The 12,260-nt window shown below is 41.0% G+C and overlaps 1 protein-coding gene across 2 annotated transcripts in view; it reads left to right on the forward strand.

Moving 5' to 3' along the window:
- The window catches only part of col24a1 (collagen type XXIV alpha 1 chain), a 187,719-nt gene that overhangs the window by 132,439 nt on the left and 43,020 nt on the right, over positions 1–12,260 (forward strand). For both annotated transcript variants that reach the window (XM_079740272.1, XM_079740273.1), the window contains 5 exons: positions 8,329–8,382; positions 8,597–8,653; positions 9,211–9,264; positions 9,533–9,586; positions 9,801–9,854. In XM_079740272.1, coding sequence (XP_079596398.1) covers positions 8,329–8,382; positions 8,597–8,653; positions 9,211–9,264; positions 9,533–9,586; positions 9,801–9,854 — 273 coding nt within the window. The remainder of the gene's footprint in view (positions 1–8,328; positions 8,383–8,596; positions 8,654–9,210; positions 9,265–9,532; positions 9,587–9,800; positions 9,855–12,260) is intronic.

The following is a 12,260-nucleotide window of genomic DNA, read 5'->3' on the forward strand; positions in this document are numbered from 1 at the left end:
AAATCATGTTGCTAACATATAAATCCCTACATGGTTTAGGGCCAAAATATTTAACTAATATGATTCCACTACATAAGCCTTCTAGACCACTAAGATCTTCTGAGACCAATCTGTTAATTATCCCCAGAGTAAACACGAAACATGGGAAAGCAGGATTTAGTTACTATGCAACAAATAGCTGGAATAAACTCCCTGAGGATTTAAGACTGGCCCCATCTCTGACCACTTTTAAAACAAGACTGAAGACTTTTATGTTTGATTTAGCTTTCTGCTAAATCTTAAATACATTGCACTTTCTAAAAAAAAGGCCTTTTTAACTTTACCTTTATTTTATGTTTTTCTTTCTAAAATGCTTTTTTAACTTTACCTTTATTTTATATCTATTTAAACAAAATTGCATGTTTTCTTTTCTATTAATTAATTTTTAATTAATTTTATTGTATGAAAATGTTTATATGTGAAGCACTTTGAGTCTGCCTTGTGTATGAAAAGTGCTATATAAATAAACTTGCCTTGCACACTTACCAACAATTACTTTTCTAAATGCAGTAACTACACTACAGTTACTCAAATTTGACTCAACGATTACTGCACTCCCCCAAAAGATAACACTACTTTTTCCTTCATGAATTTTTAGTAATGCACTAGTTTTCTTGAGGAACTTCGTCGACGCTTGTGACATACCAGTCAAAAGCGTCGGCGAACCTTATTGTTCCTACCAACTCACAAAATCATAAGCATGCATAAATCATGAATTTGTTTTTCAATTCAACAGATCCAGTGTGATAAATATGACCAGTGGTTCCATGCCCTGTTTCATCCCATGGCATGAAAATCTCCCTTTATGAGGTTTTCTAACATTAATATGAGTTCCCCTAGCCTGCCTATGGTCCCCCAGTGGCTAAAATTTGCTTTTGGTGTAAAATGAGCACTAGGTATCCTGCTCACCTTTGAAAAAATGGAAGCTCAGGCGCGCTGATTTGGAATGTGATCACATTGTCGTCATAAGGGGCCAAGCTACCGCCCCTCGTCGTTTGAGATTCATAATATCATCTGGAGGCGCACACAGCTTTTAGTCGTGATATACATCATATGGTATAGATATCTATGTATAGTATGATATTATTTAGATATAGAGCTCCAGGACTCCCGCCGGAGCACCGGGAGTGTTCTAGGATGTTGACAGAACACAGCCAAAAGCTGTGTGCTCCTCACCATTGCGATAGAGACAATGAGCTACCACTGTGCGAGCGCCACTTGTGTGTTTGTGTGTGTGTCTGTGTGTGTGTGTGTGTGTGTGTGTGTGTGTGTGTGTGTGTGTGTGAATAAACACACTGTAACGCAAGTGTTGTACCTTGGATGATATTATGAATCATAAAGACTGCGTCTGACGTCTCTGGTACTTCCACAACAAGTAAAGACTCTTAGTGGGGGATATCTCGGCAATGGTTGAGAAGAATAGGGGGAAAGGAACTTTGGCGTTTACTCTCTGAAGTCCATGAACCGCCACATGGAGGAGAAAGGGATTGTACTCTGGGAGCTGAGCTGCCGGACTGCCGCCGAGCTCCCCCTCGCCGGACCTGCCAGCTTCGGTGGCAGTTCAGCTCCCGGAGTACACCGCCGGAGCTGCCGGGCTGCTGCCGAAGCTTCGGCGGCAGTCTGGCCACAGTTGAGGCCACAGGACTGCATATCATATATGTGTTAACTTCTCTTTACCGAAATTTACATGACGACTCAGTGTTTCTGAAATTTTAGAAGAAAACGCTATTCCATGTATGAATCAGGCCTGGTCATGCATCTGTCTCAGCGGAGACTGCCAATACGCTGTCAAAATATCAACTAGTCAATGTCAAATGCGCTGGCTCTTAAAGGGGATGGGAGATGGAACTCACATACGGGTTTCAGACCAACCCATTTTAGATTTGCGTCAGGCGCAAGTCCGTAATTAATAATAATAATTATATAATAGCAACAGCGCCAGAGATCCGCCCACAAAGCTACTTGCATTTTGCACTTCTCACTTCTCACTTGTGTTTGCACATCTGCTGAGCCCAGAAATTTGGATGAAAGCAGGAACTGCCAAGATACCACACTACATTAAAGTGCATGATATTGAAATGACAAATGAGATTCTGAATGATCTGTTGGAATGTAATGCCATCACTTGATGTGACACTACCAGTCAATTCACTGGAATAGTAAAACGGACGGTGTGGAAATTGTTTCACCAGGCCCCTCATCTTCTCCACAACTTTGGGGATGATGAAGTACCATGTGCAGCTATTCTATCCTCTGCAGAACAGTTTGTCTGCAAACTTTATGATCCAAAAACAACCAGCATAGGGCTGGGTGATATGGACCAAAACTCATATCTCGATATCTTTTGTTTGAATGGCGATATACGATATTATAACCAGTGTTGGGAAAGTTCACTTTCTACGTGAACTAGTTCAAAGTTCAGTTCACCATTTTTAAAATGAACTAGTTCAGTTAAACGTTCATAATTCAAAATTTTGAACTAAGTTCACAGTTCCAAAAATGAATGAGTTCATAGTTACTTTTTTCAATATGTTGCTGTGATAGAGTGGTTGAATCAAGTATCATAGCAAAAACTGTTTCTATCATGTTTTATTGCACATTTAGCACATTTTGTAAATCCCATTGATTTCTGTTGGAAGACTCATTGCTCGTTGGCCCAGAAACAGAAAGGGGAGGTGTTCACGTTTGGTTGTATTCTTTTTGCTCGGTTCTAGCCCTACTGTTGAGACGGAGAACCGAGGAAAAAGACTACAACCAAACGTAAACAGCCCCCGTTTCCGGCTGATCAAGCCAGAGAGCTAACATTATGGATTGTACATATTTATAATTCGAAATCGTCCCAGCCTTTATACCACAGATACTCTAGGGTTTATAGCATATAACCGCTTTGTCTAATTACAGTTTAGTTCATTTTTCACAATTTACCAGCTCTCGTATTGCGACGGTCTATACGTTCAACATAACGTGTACATATTTATAATTTGAAATTTGTCCCCTTTAGACCACAGATACTATAGGGTCTATAGCATATAACCGCCTTTTCTGATTACAGTTTAATGTAACAGTAAGCTGGCAACACCGCAACTGCAAATTAACCACACGGAGATAACCATTGCAACCGGTCAAACAAATTTTCTTTTTGGATCATTCTGCGCGCGCATCCGCCGTGTTGATAAACAAATAATCCCCCCATTGAACAAAGTTAAACCGAGTGTGCGTGCCGTTCACAGACACCAGAATGAACGAGTTCACAGTAACGTTCATCAGGCAGTAATACAGTACGTTCAGTTCACGTTCGCCCAAAATATGAACGAGTTCATGAACTATCCTTCAATAACGCATTCAGGCACAACACTGATTATAACGATATTTCAAGAATTCACCATCAACCATTTATTTAGGTTTAGTTTCTTTGCTCAACAAAGCGCAGCTGTGCTTTAACAACAGATATAAAACAATAGCGTTGCCTGTTTGAAACATGTCAAGTACTTGTTCTAATGCATTCATTGTGTCTACATTTGAGATAAACATTTATAGTTTTCTTTTATCACAGACACATCTACCGATATATGTGTCTGAGATAAAAGAAATCTATAAATATTTGTCAAGTACTATTTAAAAAAAAAAAACATAGTGAAGTGCAACAGTGCAAATATACTACACGTATAGGCATAATGTGCAAATAATAAAAGTTTTAAAACAGGCTGACCCAAAGCAGGCTTATGGCTTCCCAGTATTACATTGAAAACAGAGAAATATAATAAAACACAGGCCTACATAAGCCAATATTCTGATCTAATAGGCAGGCATACCCCTGCAAATAACAAAATTGTACACAGTAGTGCAGGCCTCACCTGTTTGAAAACATACAACTGCATAATTAGTAAACTGAAAATAAAATGTATAGAAAATAAATAAGCCATAATAAATTCAAATGGCTATATATATTGCAAATAACAATAAATGTGAAAATAAAATGAAATATTCACTGAAGTAGACTGAGAAGACAAGTCTTCCTATGTAAACTTGTATATTTCTTACAGGTTCTGTGCTAGGAAAACAAGCCTGTCAACTGTTTCAGGCTTCAGGGATGCCCTGTAATAGCTTACAATGTTACCACTCCAGCTGAAAACTCGCTCCGAAGGAGAAGGAGATACTAAAAGATACTTATTTGCTACCTTGCTAGATCATTTCATATTCCCTCCACCATTTAAGAGAATTTGTATCACTCTCAATCCTAGCTGACAGCAAGTAGCTTGAAAGTTCATTTTCAATTCTCCTGCTGCGTCAGTGTGTTGCCGCTGGTCACTGTGCTCCGTTTGAAGAAGCTGGCTAGTGACTTTTTCTTCTTTGCTGCGTGTGGTGCCATTAACACTTCTTGGTCTGCAGGCTCAGAGTGTGCACAGCTGGGTCAGGCTGACTGCCTTCAGCCAAAAGAGACTTTGCCTCCTCAACAACCTTTTGTTTCAAGGCATCAACCCTGTCTCTTGGAATGTATGCATCTTTGAAGCATGGATCCACAAATGTGGCCATGTCCAAGAGGTCACTTGTGGCTGGATCAGAGTACTTATCAGTAAGGTAGTCCACAATGGTGAACTTTATTGACCTGCACACCTCAGTGTCACCTTCCTACTCTGCGAGGGTACTCTTGCTGAAAAGATGAAGGACAGGTCTGACATAGGAAAGGGTCACAAAGTCCTCCCCTTAAAAAGGGTCCGTGAACTCCTGGAGGGGTTTTAGAGCCTTCTGGACCGTCTATAGTACCTCAAGGTCCTGCCATGTGAGGACGAGGTGCTGGCTCTTTTTTTCAGAGGAGGGGACCTTGATGATAGCCACCTCTTGCTCCAGGATCCTTTCGATCATCAGCTGCCTTGATCCCCAACGTGTGGCAGATTCTGTAATGAGCTGATAGATTAGATTTATATTATGCCCTTTGGGGTAATGCACGTTTTGTATTGTGAAGGTATTCATTATCAAAACAGTAAACTCTTCTTTTGTGTCCCTGACCAGGACTCAGATTGAGCACATGGACATGGTCCCTGGAAGCCTTCTGTTGGCTGCTTACCTGAGTGCCACTCCTTGGATTGGGAAAAACATACCTTTGCCATACGACTATTACATAGTTATAACTTCTAACTAATTACTAACCCCTAACCCTAAAGAAGTGAGAGAGCAGTTATATTAGGATGGAATTGACAACTATAGTGATATTTCAATTAAATATGATTTGTATTACAAGCTGATACATTAATGAAGTCAAATAGCACCATAGACCACCATCTACAGTTCTAAATTTCTGCCTGGACATTTAAGTATTATAACTTCTGCAGCATTGCACTGTCCTTTCCTACAAGCTTTAAACTTGGCATGACTCATTCCCATAGATAGGGCAGTGGCGATTTCTCTAACACTTGCAAGGGAAGCTTGGCTTCCCCTAAAATTTCAAAAATTAAATAATCAAATATATACTGTTGTGTTAAAATTTCATTGACTCAAAATGCATTAGAAAACATCCATCTCGAAGACGAGTTACTTCAGAATCAGCTGCTTATCAAAGGTCGACTTACTTGATTTCCTTCTCATACATTCCCGTAGCGTCATAGTGCATTTGCCTGTTGAAGCTCGGCGTCCATCGAATTCAATGGGGCTGCATAGAACAGCTTTTTTTAGTGCGTCGAAAGTCAACGGTCATTGGATAATGCCGTGACTATACCCCTCCCACGGACGGTCAGCGTCTCTGGGGCTGATTTGAGGAGTGGACTGGCCTGGACGCTGGGCTTCTGCGTGAAGATTGGAGGGTCTGCGAAAGACCGATTTTGAACCATAAATCGTCGCCGGAGCTCTCTTTAGTCTCCAGTCCTATTGCGGACTTTGCAAGCGACTCGAAAGACAAACTGCAACCCATTCTTGATATTTGCTTGGCGAACTTGTGAGACAATTTTCATCATACATTTCTTACACTTATACACACATTTCCTTGTTTCAGTTTAACAGAATTCTGTTAGGTCTGCACTTCAAGTCCTGTATTCAGATCAGGACTTGCAGGGTGACAGGGTCATGTTCCTTAAAGACATGGAGTTGGACAGTGCAATGCCTCAGCTGTAGAAACAGGAGCTTCTCCTGTTTAAAGCGCTTCAAGTCCTACACCCGTAACACAATGGGCCTAGGCCGTTTAAGCAGCCTAGCTCTGCTGGCCATTGGCCAAGGGGGTGGGGGGGGGGGGACACTGGTCAAGTCACTGGAAAAGACAGCTAGCTGGTATGGTCACAGAAGATTTCCTTGAAAAGGAACAGAGAGCAGAATTTACATAACTGTTTGATAGAGGTTTTGGGATACTATGTTATTTTTCCAAGCTGATATTTATTTTGAAAACTGGTTCTCTTTAGACAAAGAATGATTATTTCATGTTCTAGTTCTGTTTTCTCTTCAACTGTACAATACATGTTCATTCTTCAGCAGACATCCTTTGAGTTTTAGCTTTCATTTGACACCATGTTTTATGTATATGGTCCTTGTGGTTGTGGATATTCAACATTTATTGTGTGTCTTCTAACAAACCATAGGGTGACAGCTTGTACCAAAACCAGGTCACATTCATATATTTCTGAAGTTGAGTCCAAAAGTATGGAAGTACTTTTAAACAAACCATTTTCACCTTTATTTTTCAATGTTAAAAATTTCTAAATCCAAATATTCAACGTTAAAAAAATATTTTCAACGTCCCCAAATTCAACATGCCAAAGTCAGCTGCAAAATTCAATGTATGAAATTCTGTGTTAAAAGTCCAGAGACCCAAGAAAGAGCTATCGATCCTAGATGCTAGCGGTCAAGGAAGGGGAGCGAGCAGGAATAAGAGCATCACTTGTTGGATACCTGTCTCTAATGCGGGAAGGCACGGCAACGGCTGTGATAATCTTTTCTTTAATAGGTCCATGGTGATAATGGGTCTTTCTTTCTTGATCCAAACGTTAATTAGGTAAATCAACGTCATTAAACACTGACTGTAGCTTTTTATGGGGAGACAAGCAACGGTGGTGGACCGTACTAAACATCCTATCCATTGTATGGGTCTGTAAAAAGCTAATCAAATCAAATCAAATGTATTTATTAAGCACATTTAATAACAAGGTGAGGAGGGGGGGAATTCTAATATTTTATTTATGTTTTTGTTATAATATACACAGTATTTGTTATTTACTGCAGTATGAAATAAACAATGAACTTATGCCTGTATGTGAAGTGTGTGTGTGATTGCAGTGACTTGGCTGGATTTGCATGCAACGTAAGGGTAATTGTAGTGGGTTAAGGAGCCCAATTTATTAGGGCACCAATTTTGGGTGATCCGAGGTCCCATTGACTTAGGTGTGATGCTGGGGCGATCTGAAGCCCGCTGCCCACTGTGGAACGAGAGCGCAGAGCCGACAGTATTGCGCACTGAGTGGCAACTGAAGCGGCAGCAGCCTGTAGTTCCAGTGGAAGCACCCGACAGCAACCTGCTTTTAATTTGTCATCCTCATATCCTATATCATGCGGATTCATGCCACTCGGTGCACAATACTGTTGGCTCTGCGCACTCGTTATGCCACCACGTCCACAGAGGCATATCAACTGTTTTGCTCCAGCCACTTAATGTGCGCCCGGTGTCACAAATCGAATACCCTCAATCCGAGTGATCGATGACAATACAAACGATACATTTTAAGCTTGTGCATGTTTCCGCACGTGAACAAAATCATGCCTGTTTACACTTAAACTCGTGCATGTTGCAGAAAATGTGCAATAGGGTTAGTGTCGGTGTAACACCCGCCCGCTCTTGCGTGACCGCGATCTAGCATCTAGGATCAATTGCTCTTCCTTGGGTCCCCGGATGTTAACATTGAATTTCATACATTGAATTTTGCAGCTGACTTTGGCATTTTGAATTTGGGGACGTTGAACATTTTGAAGTTTAATTTTTTAACGTTGAATATTTGATTTTGAATTTTTTAACATCGAAAAATAAAGGTGAAAATTATTTGTTGAAAATTTAAAGAGTGAAATTCAGAGGCAAAAAATCCAGATAAATTATTTCAATGAATAAATATTAATTAAAACGTAATGGCTTTAGATTTTCAAAATCCGATGGGACATATTCACTTCCATAAAAAAGCCAAAAACCACATACTTTTGGGCTTTTTAAGGACGTCTTAGAATTAATATTGCAAAAGGTTCTGCATTACATGCTTAAACCAGTAAACCTATGACAGCATTTCTGGTTGAAATAACCAATAGTTCCTCCTCTTTGTTAAGGGTCATCCTGGCAAACAAGGGCCCATTGGAACCCCAGGGCTTAAAGGTGAAAAGGTAACATTGCGCGTGTGTGTGTGTGTACTTTACCAGTCTCCATCCCTTTTTTCACTTTGATACCTTCAATTGTGGTGTGTGTGTGTGTGTGTGTGTGTGTGTGTGTGTGTGTGTGTGTGTGTGTGTGTGTGTGTGTGTGTGTGTGTGTGTGTGTGTGTGTGTGTGTGTGTGTGTGTGCGCGCCTGCCTGTCTGTGTCTATCTGGCCCATTCCAGGGTTACCAAGGAGAGGACAATAAGACCCCCGGACTGGCAGGGCCCTTAGGTGAACCAGTAGGTCTTGCTTTCCTTCAAGCTCTCTTTCTGCTCCCACCAGGCTTTTTGCCAAATTTTCCTGTATGAAACATACATACACACGTACCCACACACTCACATAAGCGTTTTTTTAGTCTTTGATATGCTTCTGCATACACCTTGTTTGTTCTGTGCACACATGCCACGATATTCATTTTGAATATATGGCAGTATATCAGGCATCAAGGAATCTCAAAGAGAAACTGTTTCTAAAGGTTACAAATACACGTTTCCTAATAATGAGAATGTCTTAACCATCATGAGTAATATAGGCCTCATACTATACATTTTAAAACAACCTTATCACATTTGACAGAGCTGTGGGTGCTGGAAGGCAACGACAGTTCCTGGAAATATTCTGATTGTTCTTTTCTGCTTTATGGCTGCTGCCCAGTTCTGCAGTTGTTCACAAATTCTGCTTCTGTCTGTCTGTCTGTGTCTGTCTGTCTGTCTGTCTGTCTGTCTGTCTGTCTGTCTGTCTGTCTGTCTGTCTGTCTGTCTGTCTGTGCGTGTTGTGTGTGCGTGTGTTTCCATAGGGTTCACCTGGCGAGCGAGGCGAACGAGGAGATTCAGGATATGACGGTCACCAGGTAATTTGAACAATCTTGCGACACTGTGTGTGTGTGTGTCTGTGTGTGGGTGTGTGTGTGTTTGTGTGCATGCGTGTGTGGGCATGCGTGTAGCATGCGTGCGTGCGTGTGTTTGTGTCGGTGTGTGAGTGTGGGCTCTTTGAAGATAATAAGATGATGATGATTAGAGACACTGTGTGGTTGGGGTGTTTCTTAGGGATGAAATTTTTTGTGCACTCGGTAGTAAGAAGGTAGTTATGATGAGGATGAAATGAGGGATGTGTTTCAGGGCCAGGTGGGCACCACAGGATCTCGTGGGGCTGTGGGACAACAAGGCCTGCCTGTAAGTCACAGATCATCTCTTATCTATCCCTTTACACCACCTTAGGTTTCATGCTTGAAGGAGGGCCTCAAGTGTTTGACAAAATGTAACTACTTTTTCCCATACATTGCAAGATTGTAATTATTATTATTGACGTATGGTATGTGCATGTGTGTGTGTGTGTGTGTGTGTGTGTGTGTGTGTGTGTGTGTTTGTTTCTGTGTGTGTTGTCCAGGGAACACCAGGGCTCCCTGGAGAACCAGGCCCAACAGGAGGAAAGGGAACCCAGGTAATTCTTAGCCACTTAGTTCTCCATTTAGACAGTAATGTCAGTATGTAAAAGTCACAGAGACACACAGCCGTTGGCGTATCTCTATTGCTAAGCAAGCAAGGCAGGCTAACCAGGCATTACTAGCAGTGTTGGTTTGGTGGGGTTGGGCCTATCCCCGACACCCGACACAGGCAGGGAAAAAAATCTATAGCAGTCGGAAAATGGAGAAGCGTTCAACTGGATTGGTAGCAACTTTTTGGTGTAAAACACTAGTTGAACATACCAGTACAAAGATTTTTTCTTCGAACTGTGTCTGGTTTCCCAGTAAGGCCAAAAAGAACTGGAAAATTATACTGCTCTGATTATTAATTTAAAGAATGCTGTGACGGCCGAAAGTGGAGATGGTATTAGAACACGAGAAGCTGGTGACGTAAACATAAGTTTCATAACCCAGAATGGGAGATTTCCAAAGACTGTCTGTCCTCTTTATAGGTAAATTTGTCAGTTCAGTTCCAAAATGTTCCCACATTGATGTGTAAATGTTTCACTTCTTGCAACATGTATTTCACACTAACGTAGGATGCTGGCTTCCAACTAGAATACATATTCTGTTCATCCAATCCTTAATTTTTGAAAGGGATTTGTTTTCAATTGCACATTGGAGTGGAGTGGAGGTACTCACCTTGTATTAAGGGCGAGGGATTCACCTTGTATTAAAGTGGAGGGACTCGCCTTGTATTCAAGGGGAGGTTCTCTCCTTGTATTAAAGTGGAGTTACTTACCTTGCATTATTTGTAGTAAAGTTAAGGTATTCACCTTGTATTAAAGTGGAGGTACTCACCTTGTAATAAAACCGAGGTACTCACCTTGTACTAAAGTGTAGATTCTTGTATTAAAGTGGAGCTACTCACCAATGCATGTCAACGATGCTGATTTGCTTGGGCCATCCCAGTGGACATGCATTGTTGGAAGGATTTCTATTGCTATAGAAAATGTGTCTGAAGATACTGACTTGTATTCTTATGTGTCATTCTGATTTAACGCCTGAGTAGTAGGTTACGAGCAAATTAAATTCGCAGACTTTGATGTACTGTATGGAATTATGATGAAAATATGTCTTAAGCTGGCCAGCACCAATAGGAATCGGCGCGCTGCAGCACCTTTGTGATATGTTTTGAAAGAAGAAGATCAACAAACTTAGTCGGTATACGCTACCATAACGTCATACCAGTTGTTTTATGACTACATACCGTATATGGCCCTGATGCCCATGATCCTCTGTTTGTGCTTACAATGATAGTCCAACCCGGTATCACGCGATTTCGTGCTCATGCGCACAAACGTTAATCTATTGAATCGTGTCCCAGAGCACGAGTGTCAGACTTTTTTCGTGCTACACAGGACGAAATGTAAACCAATGCATTCTGATTGGGAGCGTTTCTCCGATGTTACCCCTATATATATATATATTCATTATATAGGAGAGCCCTCTTACGCCCGTACAGACAATACAGTGCACCCTAGTTATATATATGTCAATATTTCCGATTTTTTAGGCAGACCTCCTCAAAAACTGAAACAACGTTTCTCAGACAATTAATGTGCTCCACTAAACGAAACGAGAGAGAGACAGAGAGAGACAGAGAGAGAGAGAGGCCTCAGAAGGGGTGTGGTCAGATAGTTCAGTGCACCCTCTAGTTATATATATGTCAATATTTCCGATTTTTTAAGCAGACCTCCTCAAAAACTGAAACAAACGTGTGTTTCTCAGACAATTAAAGTTTTCCACAAAACAGAGAGAGAGAGAGAGAGAGAGGCTTCAGAAGGGGTGTGCGCAGACAGTGCACCCTGTGGTTATATACGTGTCAATATTTCCGATTTGGTGAGACTTCCTCAAAAACTGAAACGAACGTGTTCCACAGAACGCGCGTTTCTCAGACAATTAAAGTGCTCCACGAAACGAGAGAGAGGCTTCAGAAGGGGTGTGCTTAGATTGTACAGTGCACCCTCTAGTTATATATATGTCAATATTTCCATTTTTGCATTTTTGAAGCAGACCTCCTCAAAAACTGAAAATAAATAAATAAATAAAAATAACCGTGCTCCACAGAACGAAATGTAAACCAATGCATTCTGAATGGAAGCGTTTCTCCGATGTTAACCCTATATACATATATATTCATTATATAGGAGAGGCCCTCTTAAGCCCATCAGTTACTTGGATCCGCAGTGCATCAGTGTCCCTCTCTATGGCTCCCTCTCTCTCTTTTCCACTGTTTTTTGAGAATTCATATCGATATAAGGAGAAAGGATGTAATGATAACGGCAAGAAAATAAAGGCTCCATGGTCATAATAATTTAAATATAATTAAATTAAAGCGTGTACCGAGGAAATGAGACGATCTAGTTGTGGGCCAGCAGAGA

This window comes from Pollachius pollachius (assembly GCF_949987615.1).
Source record: "Pollachius pollachius genome assembly, chromosome: 7".
NCBI lineage: Eukaryota > Metazoa > Chordata > Actinopteri > Gadiformes > Gadidae > Pollachius > Pollachius pollachius.